The sequence below is a fragment of the Oncorhynchus mykiss genome, chromosome 23, assembly GCF_057628025.1.
Source record: "Oncorhynchus mykiss isolate SJ-2025 chromosome 23, ASM5762802v1, whole genome shotgun sequence".
Lineage (NCBI taxonomy): Eukaryota > Metazoa > Chordata > Actinopteri > Salmoniformes > Salmonidae > Oncorhynchus > Oncorhynchus mykiss.
This window is the reverse complement of record NC_143044.1, coordinates 1,828,003-1,848,735: the sequence shown is the minus strand read 5'-3', so window position 1 is coordinate 1,848,735 and position 20,733 is coordinate 1,828,003. Positions and strand designations below refer to the sequence as shown.

The following is a 20,733-nucleotide window of genomic DNA, read 5'->3' as shown; positions in this document are numbered from 1 at the left end:
TTTTAGAGACTTACCCAGAAAGACTCACAGCTGTAATCACTGCCAAATGTGATTCTAACGTGTGAATACTTTTGTACTGTTGTAAATTAGATATTTCAGTACTTCATTTTCAATACATTTGCAAACATTTCTAAAAACATGTTTTTACTTTGTCGTTATGGGGTATTGTGTTTAGACCAGTGACACATCTCAATTTAATACATTTTAAATGCAATCTGTAACACAACAAAATGTGGGAAAAGTCAATATTTTCTGTATGTAACAAAATGTTTGCACTTTAGAGCCTTACACACATACACACCCACACACCACTGTAACATTGCAGTGTATCTTAAGAGCCACCTGTCACCTCACTCTCTTTCTCTCTCTTGTTCTCTCTCTTGTTCTCTCTCTCTCTCTCTCTCTCTCTCTCTCTCTCTCTCTCTCTCTCTCTCTCTGTGTGTGTGTGTTTTGTGTAGGAGAGCTGTACCAGTATACCCTCTCATCCGGCTTGTTGCCTGTCTAGCAAGAGTGTGGCTAACTTGCTGCATGATGCCTCTGACAGGTAAGACTAATTTTATCCTCCTCTCTTCTCTTCCTCTGCTCCATCTGTCTCTCAATAACAATCGCACATTTGGGCCTGTGCGATTTGGATTCTTAAAGCTAAATTCACTTTACTTGAATGATCAGTTTCAGACACAAAATAGATGTTTACATGATGAGTTAACTGCCATGTAAGCTCTGTGTATTAATATTAAAGTCATGTTTCAGTTGTTGTTCTCAAAGTACCCTGTGTACATCTGTAGTGCCAGACCACACACTGTTACTACACATTACTGTAGTGTAGACTGACTTTGACCACAAGGAGGGAGCAAAGAGTCACTAATAAAACACAAACTCATGTTTCCTATGATGATATAACCATATCACAATAGAATGTTCTAGTTGAATAGAAGTTGACTTGACTCTTAAAGGCTCTTCATGGTCAATCCGAACTGCAGTGGCCATACAGCATTTACTGCCCAAAAGTCAGAGCATTCATGCTTTTTGCACTTCAGGGAGCTGTCATTCACATCCAATACATTTTTCTGTACTGCGCTACTCGTAATGATTGAGGGCTAATCTCTATAGCCATCCAGTTAATTTCAAGCAACTGGCTCAATGAAAATACCTTACCTCTTCTGAGATGTTGGAGTTCATTTCCCGGTGCTTGACATAGGAGCTCAGCCAAGATAGCATGAAATAAAAAGACTGCCCTGTTTTCCCACCTGCATCTCAATACCAAATTTCTCAGCTAAATTAGCCTACATTTAGGCTATTGTTTATTTGTGTATTTCAAACAAAGTTGAAGTAAAAATCTGAGTATAATGCTTGTATGGATTTCAACCCCATTGTCATCAATCAACTACATAACAGTTAAAAACTACTTTGACTTCCATAACCGATTTCTGTGTGCCAGCTATGCTACCAGCTTATACGAATGGGAGTTAGCATTTGGCAGTCACTTTTTCTAAACCTTAAAAGGGACAACTTCTAAATGCTATGCAGCCAAATATATCTAAATCTATATATCTAAATCTAATATTTTAGTAACCACATTGTAGACCTGTGGGCCTGTTATAATACATCAATCATGACAGATTTGACAAATATCCACTGTTAGACAGATGTGTTAAATGTGCGCCAATCCAGTGTCCTTCTATCTCCCATGGTCTGCATTCGATTGACCTATTTACTACTAATATGTATTAAACTTCATCTACCTTTTAATGGGATTTATTGAACATTGTAAACCTCCCATTGTTAAAAACTCCCGTGCTGAAGCTATGACTTTCAACATTCTATTCACTTTAAACAGTGTAACTTTTGATGCAGAACAGCTACTTTGACCACTTTCCCAACAACTTAGAGAAATACTTAAAATGTATGAAATCTTTGTCTTCTCTGCTATTCAAATCTGGAATAAGTACATAATTATCTACTACCTATCAAGAGGTAGAGCTGTTTTAGTTACCGCATCAACTACTTTCATTAGCTAACTTCCTACTGTTGAATTAATTGTTAAAGACCTTTCAGAAATGTCTAATTATAGCACTGGGTGAGCACATTCTAAGCATTGTGACCTTAGACACAAATCAGCTACTTTGACCACATTCCCATAATTTAAAACAAAACTTAAGAGTGTATGAAATCCTTATCTACTTCTCTGCTTTTCAAATATAAAATCAAAACAATACAGCTGTAACTGCATCAACTCCATTTTTTTCAACTTTTAGAAACAACTGAATTTTTGACCACTTTCCCAGTACTTTAGACAAAAACTTAAAGGGCATGACATCTTGATGTACTTCTCTGCTATTTAAATCTGGAATAAGAACACAATTATCTTCTACCAATTAAGAGTGTCGTAACTTTACTTTAACATCAATCTGAAGACTTATTTATCTAATTAACTAACTATATTTAATTGTTACCAGATTAAATTAATGTAACAATTATCTCATTAGGATCTGGGGCACCATGAAAGCAGTTCTTTAAAGTGTTACCATCTCTTGAATTAAACTCTAAAATGTCTTTAGCTGTCACATCTATAATCAGTTAACTTATTAATCATAACCTCGTATCATATCATCACTCTGAACAGTTGTAACCTCCTTGCTTCTGCAAAAACCTGAGCCTTACTTATGATTCAGTACTACACAAATTGGTTTAATTATTTATTTACTAGCTAATTAAATGGGAACACGGGATAAACATTCTCACGTTGCATCGGTTATTGACTTAATATGCTGAAGACAGGTCCCTCGCAGAATGACAACAATATGGCTGCTTGTTAAAGAAGAGATGGAGAGAGAGAGGGACAGAGACACTTAGCATTAGTACATTCAGAAATGATTGTCACTTACAGTAACCATATACTTTGCATTTACCATCATTTATACAGTTTGTAGGAAAAGGGCAGTTCCGGCACACTTTCTGATCTCACTCAGTGGCGGTGACTACACACTTTGCAAAGTCTTAAAAAAACAATTACTTCTTATAGCTAATCAAATCACATCCCACTCTGAACAAAAACACGTTCATCATTTTTAATAATACATGCTCAAAGCACAGTAAGGAAACGTTATACATGTAGTGGGTATACTTTCCAAGTTACAGTATTTCCTTTATAACATTCTAAGCCTGAGACGATGAGTAAACATTATGACTTTTGATACAAATCATCTACTTTGACCATTTCCCAACAACTTAGACACAAACTTGGAGGGTATGACATCTTGGTCTACTTTTCTGCTTTTCAAATCTAAAATCAGAACAGAAATCAAGAGTGACCTCTGTTTTAGTAACCACATCAACTATTTTTCATCTCAACTTTTACAAATAACAGAAATTTTGACCATTTACCAGCACTTTTGACACAAACTTAGTGGGTATGAAATATTGATCTTACTTCTCAACTATTCAAATCTAAAGCCAGAACACTTCTTACAGTACTAGAAAAAACAATTTTAAAGAGATGAAGCAAGGCACATCATTTTACTTCATGTAAAATTACCATCTCGTTTGATATCAGATATAATAGCAGCTTTTCTAGACCGTATTTGGTCCCGCTTAAATTACATGCAGCTTATAAAGCCTTCATAAACCCTACATAAATGTGTTACAAATCATCTATAGCCATATGTCATGCTTTTATAAAGGGTTCATACATTTGGCCTAACTCTGTGACATAACCACCAATGTCAAATCTGACATAACCCACTATGTCAAATATGACATAAACCTGTGCTTCATAAAGGATTACATATTGGATTCAATTCCCTTGACAACCCATACGTAAGAATGTATTCACGCATGACTGTATGGTACATTTTATTAATTATATTATATTTCACTAAAACATTTTTAGGATGGCCAAACCTCTTTCCCACTAGGGTGCATATTCAATATTGGACCTGAAATTGGGGTAAACCGAAACCTGGAAAACCAAAACCAAGAAAACGGAATATTAGAAAAAACAGAAGTAGGCAAAACATTTCAACTGATTTTAAAAGGCCGTACCAACATTTTGGGGGAAGTTGAGATCTCAACTTCTTGCTTAAACCACATCAGGGGATGTCTTTTGAGGTCTGGAAACAATCTAAGAAACATTGATTTTTGAGTGTACTTGTCCTTTAATTCAGTGAGCATGCCCTGCACTGTTGTTTGGTTAGCAGATTTTCTGTAATGCAGTAAGCGCACATTGAATGTGATTCGGCCGCCAATGGAATGGGTGGAGGAAAAGGCCACTCTGTATCATTCAGACCGCCATGAAATGTTACCATACAGTACATTCTACAGACCCTACTGAGTATTCACTACAATTATTTTGCTGTTGCAGAATGAGTTATTTCTCTAAGCCAATATGTATTCCATATACAGTGATTCGCATTGTCTTCATTTATTTGACAATGGAACATGTTTTAAAACAGTCATTTAATGCATGTCACTTAAATATGAACAAATATAAATCATTGTTAATGTTTAGACATGTACATATATCATGAATAGTTATTGACACTTTTCTACTATTACGTGGGGGACTTTTAGTTAGATTTTGTATTTTAATCTCGTGACCCAAAAGTACAGTGCCTTGCGAAAGTATTCGGCCCCCTTGAACTTTGCGACCTTTTGCCACATTTCAGGCTTCAAACATAAAGATAGAAAACTGTATTTTTTTGTGAAGAATCAACAACAAGTGGGACACAATCATGAAGTGGAACGACATTTATTGGATATTTCAAACTTTTTTAACAAATCAAAAACTGAAAAATTGGGCAGGCAAAATTATTCAGCCCCTTTACTTTCAGTGCAGCAAACTCTCTCCAGAAGTTCAGTGAGGATCTCTGAATGATCCAATGTTGACCTAAATGACTAATGATGATAAATACAATCCACCTGTGTGTAATCAAGTCTCCGTATAAATGCACCTGCACTGTGATAGTCTCAGAGGTCCGTTAAAAGCTCAGAGAGCATCATGAAGAACAAGGAACACACCAGGCAGGTCCGAGATACTGTTGTGAAGAAGTTTAAAGCCGGATTTGGATACAAAAAGATTTCCCAAGCTTTAAACATCCCAAGGAGCACTGTGCAAGCGATAATATTGAAATGGAAGGAGTATCAGACCACTGCAAATCTACCAAGACCTGGCCGTCCCTCTAAACTTTCAGCTCATACAAGGAGAAGACTGATCAGAGATGCAGCCAAGAGGCCCATGATCACTCTGGATGAACTGCAGAGATCTACAGCTGAGGTGGGAGACTCTGTCCATAGGACAACAATCAGTCGTATATTGCACAAATCTGGCCTTTATGGAAGAGTGGCAAGAAGAAAGCCATTTCTTAAAGATATCCATAAAAAGTGTTGTTTAAAGTTTGCCACAAGCCACCTGGGAGACACACCAAACATGTGGAAGAAGGTGCTCTGGTCAGATGAAACCAAAATTGAACTTTTTGGCAACAATGCAAAACGTTATGTTTGGCGTAAAAGCAACACAGCTCATCACAATGAACACACCATCCCCACTGTCAAACATGGTGGTGGCAGCATCATGGTTTGGGCCTGCTTTTCTTCAGCAGGGACAGGGAAGATGGTTAAAATGGATGGGAAGATGGATGGAGCCAAATACAGGACCATTCTGGAAGAAAACCTGATGGAGTCTGCAAAAGACCTGAGACTGGGACGGAGATTTGTCTTCCAACAAGACAATGATCCAAAACATAAAGCAAAATCTACAATGGAATGGTTCAATAATAAACGTATCCAGGTGTTAGAATGGCCAAGTCAAAGTCCAGACCTGAATCCAATCGAGAATCTGTGGAAAGAACTGAAAACTGCTGTTCACAAATGCTCTCCATCCAACCTCACTGAGCTCGAGCTGTTTTGCAAGGAGGAATGGGAAAACATTTCAGTCTCTCAATGTGCAAAACTGATAGAGACATACCCCAAGCGACTTACAGCTGTAATCTCAGCAAAAGGTGGCGCTACAAAGTATTAACTTAAGGGGGCTGAATAATTTTGCACGCCCAATTTTTCAGTTTTTGATTTGTTAAAAAAGTTTGAAATATCCAATAAATGTCGTTCCACTTCATGATTGTGTCCCACTTGTTGTTGATTCTTCACAAAAAAATACAGTTTTATATCTTTATATTTGAAGCCTGAAATGTGGCAAAAGGTCGCAAAGTTCAAGGGGGCCGAATACTTTCCCAAGTAATGAGACACTGATTTTTCCACATTTTGTTACGTTGCAGCCTTATTCTAAAATGTATTAAATATTTTTCTTTTTTCAGCAATCTACAAACAATACCCCATAATGACAAAGCGAAAACAGGTTTAGACGTTTTTGCAAAATATATTTTTTTTTAAACAGAATTACAGCATTACAGCATTATTTACATTAGTATTCAACCCCTTGGAGTTTGCCAAAATGCACCTAAAGACTCTCAGACCATGGGAAACAAGATTCTTTGGTCTGATGAAACCAAGATTGAACTCTTTGGCCTGAATGCCTTGTGTCACTTCTGGAGAAAACCTGGCACCATCCCTACGGTGAAGCATTGTGGTGGCAGCATCATGCTGTGGGGATGTTTTTCAGTGGCAGAGACTGGGAGAATTGTCAGGATTGAGGGAAAGATGAATGGAGAAAAGTACAGAGAGATCCTCGATGAAAACATGCTCCAGAGCACTCAGGACCTCAGTCTGGGGTGATGTTCACCTTCCAACAGGACAATGACCCTAAGCACACAGCCAAGACAAAGCAGGAGTGGCTTCGGGACAAGTCTGAATGTCCTTGAGCGGCCCAGCTAGAGACCGGACTTGAACATATCTGGATTGACCTGAAAATAGCTATGCAGCAATGCTCCCCATCCAACCTGACAGAGCTTGAGAGGATCTGCAGAGAAGAATGGGTGAAACTCCCCAAATACAGGTGTGCCAAGATTGTAGTGCCATACCCAGGAAGACTCGCTGATGTAATCGTTGCCAAAGGTGCTTCAACAAAGTACTGAGCAAAGGGTCTGAATACTTATGTAAAAGTGATATTTCAGTATTACATTTTTTATGAATTTGCAAAAATTTCTCAAAACCTGTTTTTGCTTTGTCATTATGTGGTATTGTGTGTAGATTGATGAGGGAAAACAACGATGAATACATTTTAGAATAAGGCTGTAACATAATTTGTTTTTCAAAAAGTCAAGGGGTCTGAATACTTTCCGTAGGCACTGTATGTGTTATGATTGACCAAAGGTGTCAGACTTTACAGTAAGTACATCGTCATATGATACAAGGCATTTAAGTATGTGTTATGAATGACCAAAGGTGTCTCACTTTAAACAAAGTATTACAGGACACCACATAGTGTCAATAAATAGGTTATTAATGTTCTTTTTATTTATGAAGGTTCCTTCATGATCCGCAGGTGGTTACTGTAGGGTGTGAGAGGTATTTGTAGGGTGTGAATGTTTTTGTTGTGTGCATGTTTGTGTACTAAGGAACATGTAACTTGGTTCCAGAAGAAAGACACTTTCAATTTCATTAGGTTGGGGGCTTTCATCAAGTGTTTCTTGTGGTAGCGTCATCCCCAGGCTATTGCACACATAGCACATATAAGCCTGTGAATATCTATCAACCAACTTGGCCTTAGTGGGAGTGACCATAGAATTCTATAGGAATGACCTTACTGAGTAAAGTATTTGTCATTGTCACTACTTAACACTACTTAACCTTTCCCATTTCCATAATTTATCTTCTTAAAATTGTATTTTAAACCTAACCCTAACTAATGAAGTTTGATGCGTTGGTCCACCAGACCTTTTGCACATTTGGGCGGAAGTGTCTAGGAATGAGATTAGGTGTAATGTGTCTAAGATGTCATCCCTTTAGAGCGTATGCCATCCTTCAGCCCAAAATGTCATCCTTAATAAAGCACATGTTTTCATTATATGTCACATTTGTTATGTCACATTTGACATTGGTGATTGTCACACAGTTATGCCACATTTATGAACCCTTTATAAAGCATGACATATGGTTATAGATGCTTAGTGCTTATGAAAGCATTAGTACGGTTTTAGGAAGCCTTTATAAGCTAAAAGTCATGTAAAGCGCGACCCTGTAGGTCAGGTAAAAAAGAAGCAGGGAAAGGAGGGTCAGCCTTGCACGATTTCAACCCTATTACAGAACACTATATATGGTCTGGTCTGACCCCTACAGAAGAGTAGGAATGGTCTCATCCCTGACCCCCCCCCCCCCCCCCTTCCAGGAACCAAATCTCTGTGACGACATTGGGCGAACCCATCACGGGCAGCAAGAACAGCCAATCAGACGGCTGGAGCAGCGTGGATGAGGATGATGGGGCGTTTGAAGCTAATGGTCAGGAGACGATGTCACCTTCCTCAGGTACAAGGCAGGGCCACCGGTTCAAATCCCCAAAATGTTTTGAGCAAGGGCACTTAACCACTAAACTGCTCCAGGAGCTCTTGCATCATGGCTTTTTCTTTTTCAAGCACTGTTAAATGGTTGGTCTACAAAAACCGCTGGTTCGAATCCCCGAGCCGACTAGTTAGCAAACTGCCGATGTGCCCTTGAGCAAGACACTTAACCCTAATTGTGCCTGTAAGTCGCTCTGGATAAGAGGGTCTGCTAAATGACTAAAATGTAAGAACTGATTCCCTCCCCTCTCTCTCCAGGCCCATCTATAGTTTCAGAAGAAGAGTTGGCCAGCCTAGCCATGATCAGTCCAGCTAAAACCAGTCAATACTCTGGACCCAGAGTGAAAGCCCTGATACAGATACTACAACATCAACTAGACCAGCAAGAACTGGTCCGAGAGTTCATGGTGGGTATACAGTTTGTGTTCCTCATACACATACACGCACGCAAACACACACTAATGAAGTATGCTAACCATATCATGCACGTTGGTCTGCCTTTTCAATAGAAGAAGCAAACATTTTCAGTTGCTGTTATTTGTGTTGTTTGTTTTAGGCCTTGGAGCATCTACAGCCATTTGATAACTGTCTGGTGGGGAAAGCTCCTGAGAACCGGGAGAGGAACCTCTACCGGGACATCCTGCCCTGTAAGCTCTGTTAAACTAGTTAAACTACAGTACCTTTTACCCTGCTGTGTAGTCTGCACTAGAACTATCTCATCTGGGCTGGGGCTGGAGAGAACAGCTGCGGGCCAAATTGACACAAGACGTCTTAATGTCATCACTTTCTGGTTGTAAGATTACAACCCAGTGGTCCTTGTTGCAACCAGATGAAGAGGTATTTTTAATGACAATAACAAGACATTATGGGAAAGATGTCATATTTTGGTTGTTATCTGGTCAGTTAATAGTTCAAGATAAATATTGTTTTTTTTGTGGTAGCTTAAAGAGCTGAGGGATGGGGCTGGATAAATGTAACCACTTTCAAATTCATAGAGAGAGCTATGGATGCAAGGACTTACCATCCATGAGATCAATTGTACAGTTCTAGCCATGTTTTGAGGCTATACAGTGTTTGTTTACAATGACATTGGTTACAAACATTGCTTTTATTTTGGGTTCTGAAGGGGTAGCACAGTTGAACTAAGCTCATGAGGCATTCACAAGTTATATTCTTCAAGAATCAATGGGTATACAGTATGTCATAAATTTAAAAGTCCAGAAATTGATGTAGCAATCGCAGGTTGCCGCTTTAAAGACATCAACAAAACGTCCTTATACAACCAGTATATAACCTGATCATAATATCGTCATTGCAACCAGTTTTGCTTGCTGGGCAGTGTTTACACCAATCTTATCCCTTATTTTATGACTTCCCGTATTTAGGATATTTCTTTTCTCTCACAAATGAAACATTTTTAGTCAGCATGTTTACTGTGTTGACTGATCACTATTACCTGAGAGGAAACTGCCACAGCACCCCCATATACAGCAGCTAGTGACAGGATGGAAAGAGTGTAACAGAAGGTACACGTTTACAGGTGAACAGTGGAGCACTTGAATCCATACAACACACACACACACACACACTGGACTACATGCAGCATGGCAATTAAATGAAACGAATCCGATTGCTGTGGTCATTTACGGCTATGTGAGTGATAGGTGAGGCAAGTCTGCTTGTCAGAGACTTCTCTCCCTCTTACAAGATGGAGACAGAAAGTTCTCCAAACATTAACAGTTTAGCACGTTAGAGGGGTTGAGAACATTATCATGGGAAAAGATCAGACCTGATCCTCAAATGCATACACACACACTAGAGCTGGGCGATATAGACAGAATATCATATAATTCTATTTTTTACGGTATTTTCTGAATAATAAAAGTTCTACATTGGCTTTATGAGTTGTGCATGACCCTAGCTTAGCAACACATACATTTTAAGTATTTCGATGGGGTTTTTGCCATTTCAATGGGGTTTTCGCCATTTCAATGGGGTTTTCGCCATTTCAGTGGGGCTTTCTGATTGTTTCATTACTCAAACTTCAACCAAAAGTTTATCTCATTTGAGATCATTTACACACTGCCACATAGGTCTGCACAATATGGGCAAAAAAATCTAGGCCTTAAACAAATATTGCTATTTCCTTTTGACTGGTGATTTAGATCAAAACACTTGGGTGATCTGTTGAAATTATAGAAATAGAATCATTTTTCTAATTCTACAGTTAGAATGTACAGTTGAAGTCGGAAGTTTACATACATCTGAGCCAACTACATTTAAACTCAGATTTTCACAATTCCTGACATTTAATCCTAGTAAAAATCCCCTGTCTTAGGTCAGTTAGGATCACCACTTTATTTTAAGAACGTGAAATGTCAGAATAATAGTAGAGAGAATGATTTATTTCAGCTTTTATTTATTTCATCACATTCCCAGTGGGTCAGAAGTTTACATACACGCAATTAGTATTTGGTCTTTAAATTGTTTAACTTGGGTCAAACGTTTTGGGTAGCCTTCCACAAGCTTCCCACAATAAGTTGGGTGAATTCTGGCCCATTCCTCCTGACAGAGCTGGTGTAACTGAATCAGGTTTATAGGCCTCCCTGCTCGCACACGCTTTTTCAGTTCTCCCCACACATTTTCTATAAGATTGAGGTCAGGGCTTTGTGATGGCCACTCCAATACCTTGTCTTTGTTGTCCTTAAGCCATTTTGCCACAACTTTGAGAGTATGCTTGGGGTCATTGTCCATTTAGAAGACCCATTTGTGACCAAGCTTTAACTTCCTGACTGATGTCTTAAGATGTTGCTTCAATATATCCACATAATTTTCCTCCCTCGTGATGCCATGTATTTTGTGAAGTGCACCAGACCCTCTTGCTGCAAAGCACCCCACAACATGCTGCCACCCCCGTGCTTCATGGTTGGGATGGTGTTCTTCGGCTTGCAAGCATCTCCCTTTTTCCTCCAAACATAATGATGGTCATTATGGCCAAACAGTTCTATTTTTGTTTCATCAGACCAGAGGACATTTCTCCAAAAAGTACGATCTTTGTCCCCATGTGCAGTTGCAAACCGTAGTCTGGCTTCTTTATGGCAGTTTTGGAGCAGTGGCTTATCCTTGTTGAGAGGCCTTTCAGGTTATGTCAATATAGGACTCGTTTTACTGTGGATATAGATACTTTTGTACCTGTTTCCTCCAGCATATTTACAAGGTCCTTTGCTGTTGTTCTGGGATTGATTTGCACTTTTCGCACTAAAGTACGTTCATCTCTAGGAGACAGAGCGCGTCTCCTTCCTGAGCGGTATGACGGCTGCATGGTCCCATGGTGTTTATCCTTGCGTACTATTGTTTGTACAGATGAACGTGGTACCTTCAGGCGTTTTGGAAATTGCCCCCAAGGATGAACCAGACTTGTCGAGGCCTACTTTTTTTACTGATGTCTTGGCTGATTTCTTTAGATTTTCCCAAGATGTCAAGCAAAGAGGCACTGAGTTTGAAGATAGACCTTGAAATACATCCACAGGTCCACCTCCAATTGACTCAAATTATGCCAATTAGCCTATCAGAAGCTTCTAAAGCCATAACATAATTTTCTGGAATTTTCCAAGCTGTTTAAAGGCACAGTCAACTTAGTGTATGTAAACGTCTGACGCACTGGAATTGTGATACAGTGAATTATAAGTGAAATAATCTGTCTGTAAACAATTGTTGGAAATATTATTAGTGTCATGCACAAACTAGATGTACTAACAGACTTGCCAAAAATATAGCTTGTTAGCAAGAACTTTGTGGAGTGGTTGAAAAACGAGTTTTAATGACTCCAACCTAAGTGTATGTTAACTTCCGACTTCAATGAAAAATCCAGGGATCTGTTCATAGAATTAGGAATTAGAATACTATTAAGATCTCTACGGATTTATTTTGTGACAGGGTGTTTAACAGGGGAGTGGGACCTTTTCTTTTTCTTGCTTCATGTAGATAATATTTTCATGCTTTGCCTATTTCTGTGATGTATAAGGTACTGTTGCACGAAAAAAAAACATGCCAAATTAGGCCTACACTAGCCCTTTCCGGCTGTATTAACTAATTGTGCAACTATATATATATATATATATATATATATATATATATATATATATATATATATATATATATATATATATATACAGTGGGGCAAAAAAAGTATTTTGTCAGCCACCAATTGTGCAATTTCTCCCACTTAAAAAGATGAGAGAGGCCTGTAATTTTCATCATAGGTACACTTCAACTATGACAGACGAAATGAGAAAAAAAATCCAGAAAATCACATTGTAGGAATTTTTATGAATTTATTTGCAAATTATGGTGGAAAATAAGTATTTGGTCAATAACAAAAGTTTAACTCAATACTTTGTTATATACCCTTTGTTGGCAATGACAGAGGTCAAACGTTTTCTGTAAGTCTTCACAAGGTTTTCACACACTGTTGCTGGTATTTTGTCCCATTCCTCCAAGCAGATCTCCTCTAGAGCAGTGATGTTTTGGGGCTGTTGTTGGGCAACACAGACTTTCAACTCCCTCCAAAGATTTTCTATGGGGTTGAGATCTGGAGACTGGCTAGGCCACTCCAGGACCTTTAAATGCTTCTTACGAAGCCACTCCTTTGTTGCCCGGGCGGTGTGTTTGGGATCATTGTCATGCTGAAAGACCCAGCCACGTTTCATCTTCAATGCCCTTGCTGATGGAAGGAGGTTTTCACTCAAAATATCACGATACGTGGCCCCATTCATTCTTTCCTTTACACGGATCAGTCGTCCCTTTGCAGAAAAACAGCCCCAAAGCATGATGTTTCCACCCCCATGCTTCACAGTAGGTATGGTGTTCTTTGAATGCAACTCAGCATTCTTTGTCTTCCAAACACGACGAGTTGAGTTTTTACCAAAAAGTTATATTTTGGTTTCATCTGACCATATGACATTCTCCCAATCTTCTTCTGGATCATCCATATGCTCTCTATTAAAACTTCAGACGGGCCTGGACATGTACTGGCTTAAGCAAGGGGACACGTCTGGCATTGCAGGATTTGTTACTTTGGTCCCGGCTCTCTGCAGGTCATTCACTAGGTCCCCCCGTGTGGTTCTGGGATTTTTGCTCACCGTTCTTGTGATCATTTTGACCCCACGGGGTGAGATCTTAAGTGGAGCCCCAGATCGAGGGAGATTATCAGTGGTCTTGTATGTCTTCCATTTCCTAATAATTGCTCCCACAGTTGATTTCTTCAAACCAAGCTGCTTACCTATTGCAGATTCAGTCTTCCCAGCCTGGTACAGGTCTACAATTTTGTTTCTGGTGTCCTTTGACACTTCTTTGGTCTTGGCCATAGTGGAGTTTGGAGTGTGACTGTTTGAGGTTGTGGACAGGTGTCTTTTAAACTGATAACAAGTTCAAACAGGTGCCATTAATACAGGTAACGAGTGGAGAACAGAGGAGCCTCTTAAAGAAGAAGTTACAGGTCTGTGAGAGCCAGAAATCTTGCTTGTTTGTCGGTGACCAAATACTTATTTTCCACCATAATTTGCAAATAAATTCATTAAAAATTCTACAATGTGATTTTCTGGTTTTTATTTTCTCATTTTGTCTGTCATAAATTACAGGCCTCTCTCATCTTTTTAAGTGGGAGAACTTGCACAATTAGTGGCTGACTAAATACTTTTTTGCCCCACTGTATGTATATACACAACACTCGTCTCCTTCTCTTCTCCTCCCTCCATCACTCGTCTCCTCTTTTCTCACCCTATGTCTATCATGCCTCTCCTCCCACATCATTTACTCCCCAGTGCCCTCTCTTTATTCGTTAATCTATGTTTTTTCCTCTATGTTGTTTTCCTCTATGTAGTATTTACTATTCCCTGGACTGAACTGTTCCTGGTAAAACAACAACAGAGCATTGTTAGACTGTTGACCAGTGGAACACACTGGTCACCTCGTAAAGTGTGTGTGTGCATGCGTGCGTGTGTGTGTGTGTGTGTGTGTGTTTGTGTGCAATATGTCTGACCTGAATGGGTTGGGAAATGCTGTTTTATTGTTCTATTTTGGAAAACTACTGAGGAATGTGTGTTTCACAGGACGTTCCATGGACAATAAATGTAGTGTTTATAAACCTAAAATGGTTTATGGGTTTGTCCTCGAGTTAACTCCTGTAATGAGGAAACATGGTTAGGGAAGATTATGAAACTGACCAGAGAGTATGTGGCATAGAAAAATAATTTGATTTTTATGATATATGATGTGTGTTATTATAGTAGTACACAGTGACTTTAGCGCTATAGGAGCCTTGCCTCCAGCTGTTTGCTTAGAAATTCTAGGGACAATAAGGAGACCTGCGTCTTGTGACCATAAGGTACGTTTAGGTATGTACAGCAGGACCAAATCGTAAAGATAAGTAGGAGCAAGCCCATGTAATGCTTTGTAGGTTAGCAGTAAAACCTTGAAACAGGAAGCAGGAAGCCAGTGTAGAGAGGCTAGCACTGGAGATATATGATCATATTTTTTGGTTCTAGTCAAGATTCTAGCAGCCGTGTTTAGCATTAACAGAAGTTTATTTAGTGCTTTATCTGGGTAGCCAGAAAGTAGAGCATTGCAGTAGTCTAAACTAGAAGTGACAAAACCATGGATGAAATTTTCTGCATAATTTTTGGACAAAAAGTTAGATTTTTGCAATGTTATGTTGATCTAAAAAAGCTGTCTTGATGTTCCTCAAACGAGAGATCAGGGTCCAGAGTAACGCCGAGGTACTTCACAGTTTTAGTTGATACGACTGTACAATCATCCAGATTAATTGTCAGATCCAACAGAAGATCTCTTTGTTTTTATGGACCTAGAACTAGCAACTGTGTTTTGTCTGAGTTTAAAAGTAAAACATTTGCCGCCATCCACTTCCTTATGTCTGAAACACAGGCTTCCAGGGAGGGCAATTTTGGGACTTCACCATGTTTCATCGAAATGTACAGCTGTGTATCGTCCGCATAGCAATGAAAGTTAACATTATGTTTCCCGAATTACATCACCAAGAGGTAAAATATATAGTGGGAAAAAAATAGTGGTCCTAAAACTGACATTTACAGTTGATTTGTCAGAGGACAAACCATCCACAAAGACAAACTGATATCTTTCCAACAGATAAGACCTAAACCAGGCCAGAACTTGTCCATGTAGACCAATTTGGGTTTCCAATCTCTCCAAAAGAATGTGGATATCGATGGTGTCAAAAGCAGCACTAAGGTCTAGGTGCACAAGGACAGATGCAGAGCCTTTGTCTGACGCCATTAAAAGGTATTTTACCACCTTCACGAGTGCAGTCTCAGACTATGATGGGGTATGAAACCAGACTGAAGCGTTTCGTATACATTTGTTTTCAGGGAGGAAGTGAGTTGCTGCGCAACAGCTTTTTTTTTTTAATTGAGAGGAATGGGAGATTTGATATAGGCCAATAGTTTTTATATTTTCTGGTTCAAGAGAGGCTTTATTACTGCAACTTTTAGTGAGTTTAGTACACATCGGGTGGATAGGGAGTCGTTTATTATGTTCAACATAGGAGGGCCAAGCACAGGAAGCAGCTCTTTCAGTAGTCTAGTTGGAATAGGGTCCAGTATGCAGCTTGAAGGTTTATGGTCCATTACTATTTTCATCAACGTGTCAAGAGATATAGTATTGAAAAACTTGAGTGTCTCCCTTGATACTAGGTCCTGGCAGTGTTGTGCAGACTGCAAATGAGCTTTGGAGAAATACACAGATTTAAAGAGGAGTCTGTAATTTGCTTTCTAATGATCATGAGCTTTTCGTCAAAGAAAGAATACTTATTTTCCACCATAATTTGCAAATAAATTAATTAAAAATCCTACAATGTGATTTTCTTGATTTTTTTTCTCATTTTGTCTGTCTTAGTTGTAGTGTACCTATGATGGAAATTACAGGCCTCTCATCTTTTTAAGTGGGAGAACTTGCACAATTGGTGGCTGACTAAATACTTTTTTGCCCCACTGTAACTAACTTTCTCTGTCCCTCTCTAACCCCTCTCTCGCTCTCTCTTCCCATTCTCTAGATGATAAGGCGCGTGTTCTAGTGGGTGATAACCAGGACTATATTAACGCCAGTTATATCCGTATGGAGGTTGGCAGTGAGGAGTTATTCTATATCTCCTGCCAGGGTCCTCTGCCCTCCACCGTGCCTGACTTCTGGCAGATGGTCTGGGAGAACAGGTCTGTGGTGATTACTGTGTTGTGAAAAGTGTTTACAGACAGTACATGACATCAGTGCACACACAAGTGTTTTGACAGAAAACATTTTCCAGTAGAAAATCTGCATTTATTATTCCATGTTTATTAGCCCATGTACTCCCTCCCTGTTTCAGTCTGTTTTCTTCTATTTGATGCCTAATGAACACTATACTGGTGTGTCAGTGCTGACCTCTAACTAAAATCTTATAGCATATAATTGAACAGGACAAAGTTGTTAACAACCCTCCTCCCCCACTTCCCAGGTCTGATGTGATAGCCATGATGACCCAGGATGTGGAGAGAGGCAGGGTGAAGTGTCACCGCTACTGGCCAGAGAAGGTTAGCTGTCCCCTGGACACGGGACGCTTCCATCTCTGCTTGGAGAACCAGCAGATCCAGGAATACTTCCACATCAAGATCATCCGCATGGTGGAGAAAGAGGTGAGGGGGAGAGAGGGATGACAGAAAGAGAACACAGCTCAAATACGATCTACTCATAGATGTGACGGAGAGAGGATAGTAGAAACTGAAATATGTAAAGCATGAATTAGCATGAGTATAATGTGCTAATTTTGTATCTACTAAATCCAATGAAAGCAGTTTTGAAGGATGCACAATCTCTCTCATTTCAATTAAGTCGTCAATAAGCCACTGTCATCTCTTAGAGGGTTTAGGCCCTGGTTTTTGTTATGTTAAAATGCATTTGTACAAATATTATAATTTTACATTTTATTGATTGATCAGTTGATTGATATCTGTTCCCTCCTGTTCCAGTCTGGTAAGACCCACTTTGTCCGTCACCTGAAGTTTACCCGTTGGCCTGATCATGGTGTGCCGCAGTGTTCAGAGCAGCTGGTCAGGTTTATCCGTTACCTCCGAGCGGTCCACCATAAAGGACCTGTCACTGTACACTGTAGTGCTGGAATAGGACAAACAGGAGTACTGATCTGCACCGATGTCATACTGAGTCTCATAGAATACGATCTCCCGGTAAGTTGGAGCACACGTGCTCACCAATGATGTAAACGCTAGATTACTGATGCTATGTTTTGGCAATGAGAGATTTTGAATCCCCCGTCCACCATATTGGTACTCCTCAGAAGGAGCATTCCTCCATCGGATTGAATGGAATTCTACAGTATTTCAATTAAATGTTTCAAGGACAAAAGTAAATGTACACTGTATTTAAGTATTTATTGTTGTAGTGGGGACAGTAACATTAGTACTCTCTACAAATTCTATTTTAAAGGGGCAATCCACAGTTGACACAATAAAAGCTGACGGATGGGCCAGGAGAAATGTAACCAATTTCAAATTGATAAACAGAGCTATGTTCTTACTAGTTACTGATTTTAGGCACTGATAAACAACATGTACTTGTTCTTTATTGACAATAGTTTGACCTCTTTCTGATGAATAAGTGTTCTCAGAAATCAGTCCGTACTGACAGCATGTTTCTAAACAATGTTGTGTCAGCTGTCTACACTGTCTACTTTAAATGGAAATTGTTTTTCTTCAGAAATAATGCACAAAACACCTTAGCTAGATGTAAAATTGTGCGACTAAAACCTCTGTAAAAATGTCAAGTTTTCTTCCTGATTCATCAAAGATTAATTCTGAAAAAAGTAGTAGTGGCAATGTTGTTGCTATGGTGACTCAAGATGGACAAAGAACAACAAATGTCAGGGTACGATATAGCGAACATAACAAATCTTGTTTTGAGCAGCAGAAAAGCCCAGACAATATTGGTTAGTTCAGACGCTCTTCAATCTGCAATTGAAACATTAACAAAGTGTTTCCCCGCCACTGTTTCGATAAACATCTGAGGTATGGGGCTGGAAAATTGTAACCACTCTCATATTCATAGACTGAGCTATGGATGCAACGCCTGACCAAAATTTTAGTTGTTAATCATGTTTTGATGCTTTACAGTGTGTGTTTACATTCACTTTGTTTACAAACATTGGACTAAAATGCTACTGAACAAAAATGTAAAATGCTACATGCAACAATTTCAAGATTTTACCAAGTTACAGTTCATATAAGGAAATCAGTCAATTGAAATAAATGAATTAGGCCCTAATCTATGGATTTCACATGGCATGAGCACAAGCATGGGTGGGCCTGGGAGGGCATAGGCCCACCCACTGGGGAGCCAGACCCAACCACTGGGGAGCCAGTCCCACCCACTGGGGAGCCAGGCCCAGCGAAGAAGCCGGATGTGGAGGTCCTGGGCTGGCATGGTTGCACATTTTTTATTTATTTATTTATTTTACCTTTATTTAACCAGGTAGGCAAGTTGAGAACAAGTTCTCATTTACAATTGCGACCTGGCCAAGATAAAGCAAAGCAGTTCGACAGATACAACAACACAGAGTTACACATGGAGTAAAACAAACATACAGTCAATAATAAAGTATAAACAAGTCTATATACAATGTGAGCAAATGAGGTGAGAAGGGAGGTAAAGGCAAAAAAGGCCTTGGTGGCAAGGTAAATACAATATAGCAAGTAAAACACTGGAATGGTAGTTTTGCAATGGAAGAATGTGCAAAGTAGAAATAAAAATAATGGGGTGCAAAGGAGCAAAATTAATTAATTAATTAAATACAGTTGGGAAAGAGGTAGTTGTTTGGGCTAAATTATAGGTGGGCTATGTACAGGTGCAGTAATCTGTGAGCTGCTCTGACAGTTGGTGCTTAAAGCTAGTGAGGGAGATAAGTGTCTGCGGTTTTTGGTCTGCTGTTTTTAGGTCGGAGGCTTATGGTATAGAATTGAACACTCAGTTTTCGGGCAGCTCTGGTGGACATCCGTGCAGTCGGCATGCAAATTGCATGCTCCCTCAAAACTTTAGGGATATGCTGTGTGACAAAACTGCATATTTAGTGGCCTTACTGTCCAAAGCACAAGGTGCACCTGTGTAATGAACGTGCTGTTTAATCAGCTTTTTGATATGCACGGTAAGGTCTACATGTTGTATTCGGCGCATGTGACAAACAAAACATCCCTGTTAGTGAGCATTACTCTTTGCCAAGATAAATAAAATAAAACAAACAGAAAGACCCATTGTTATGAGATTCGAAATTGAGCTCAGGTTTCTACAACTTGATTGGAGTCCACCTGTGGTAAATTCAATGAATTTCAATTTAGAAAGCCACACACCTGTCTATATAAGGACCCACAGTTGACAGTGCATGTCAGAGCAAAAACCAAGCCTTGAGGTCAAAGGAATTGTCCGTAGAGCTCAGAGACAGGATTCTGTTGAGGCACAGATCTGGGGAAGGTTTCCAAAAAATGTCTGCAGCACTGAAGGTCCCCAAGAACACAGAGGCCGCATCATTCCTAAATGGAAGAAGTTTGAAACCACAAAGAATCTTCCTAGAACTGGCCGACCGGCCAAACTGAGCAATCGGGGGAGAAGGGCCCTTGTCAGGGAGGTGACCAAGAACCCGATGGTCACTCTAACAGAGCTCTAGAGTTCCTCAGTGGGCACGGGAGAACCTTCCAGAAGGACAACCATCTCTGCAGCACTCCACCAATCAGACCTTTATGGTACGACAAAAGCCACTACTCAGTAAAAGGCACATGACAGCCTAAAGACTCTCAGACCATGAGAAACCAGATTCTCTGGTCTGATGAAAACAATATTGAACTCTTTGGCCTGAATGCCTAGCGTCACTCCTGGAGGAAACCTGACACCATCCCTACTGTGAAGCATGGTGGTGGCAGCAACATGCTGTGGGCATGTTTTTCAGCGGCAGGGACTGGTAGACTAGTCAGGATCGAGGCAAAGATGAACGGAGCAAAGTACAGAGAGATCCTTGATGAAAACCTGATCCAGAGCGCTCAGGACCTAAGACTGGGGTGAAGTTTCACCTTCCAACAAGACAATGACCCAAAGCACACAGCCAAGACAATGCAGGAGTGGCTTTGAGACAAGTCTCTGAATTTCCTTGAGTGACCCAGCCAGAGTCCAGACTTGAACTCGATCAAACATCTCCGGAGATGTCACGTTCGTTGGAATG

At 39.7% G+C, this 20,733-nt stretch overlaps 1 protein-coding gene across 1 annotated transcript in view; it reads left to right on the top strand.

The window, feature by feature from the left end:
• The window catches only part of LOC110503077 (tyrosine-protein phosphatase non-receptor type 20-like), a 53,301-nt gene that overhangs the window by 20,716 nt on the left and 11,852 nt on the right, over positions 1-20,733 (top strand). The window contains exons 9-15 of the mRNA XM_090218042.1: positions 8,135-8,139; positions 8,279-8,415; positions 8,706-8,854; positions 9,004-9,094; positions 16,534-16,690; positions 16,972-17,149; positions 17,483-17,698. Of these exons, the coding sequence (XP_090074168.1) occupies positions 8,135-8,139; positions 8,279-8,415; positions 8,706-8,854; positions 9,004-9,094; positions 16,534-16,690; positions 16,972-17,149; positions 17,483-17,698 (933 nt within the window). The remainder of the gene's footprint in view (positions 1-8,134; positions 8,140-8,278; positions 8,416-8,705; positions 8,855-9,003; positions 9,095-16,533; positions 16,691-16,971; positions 17,150-17,482; positions 17,699-20,733) is intronic.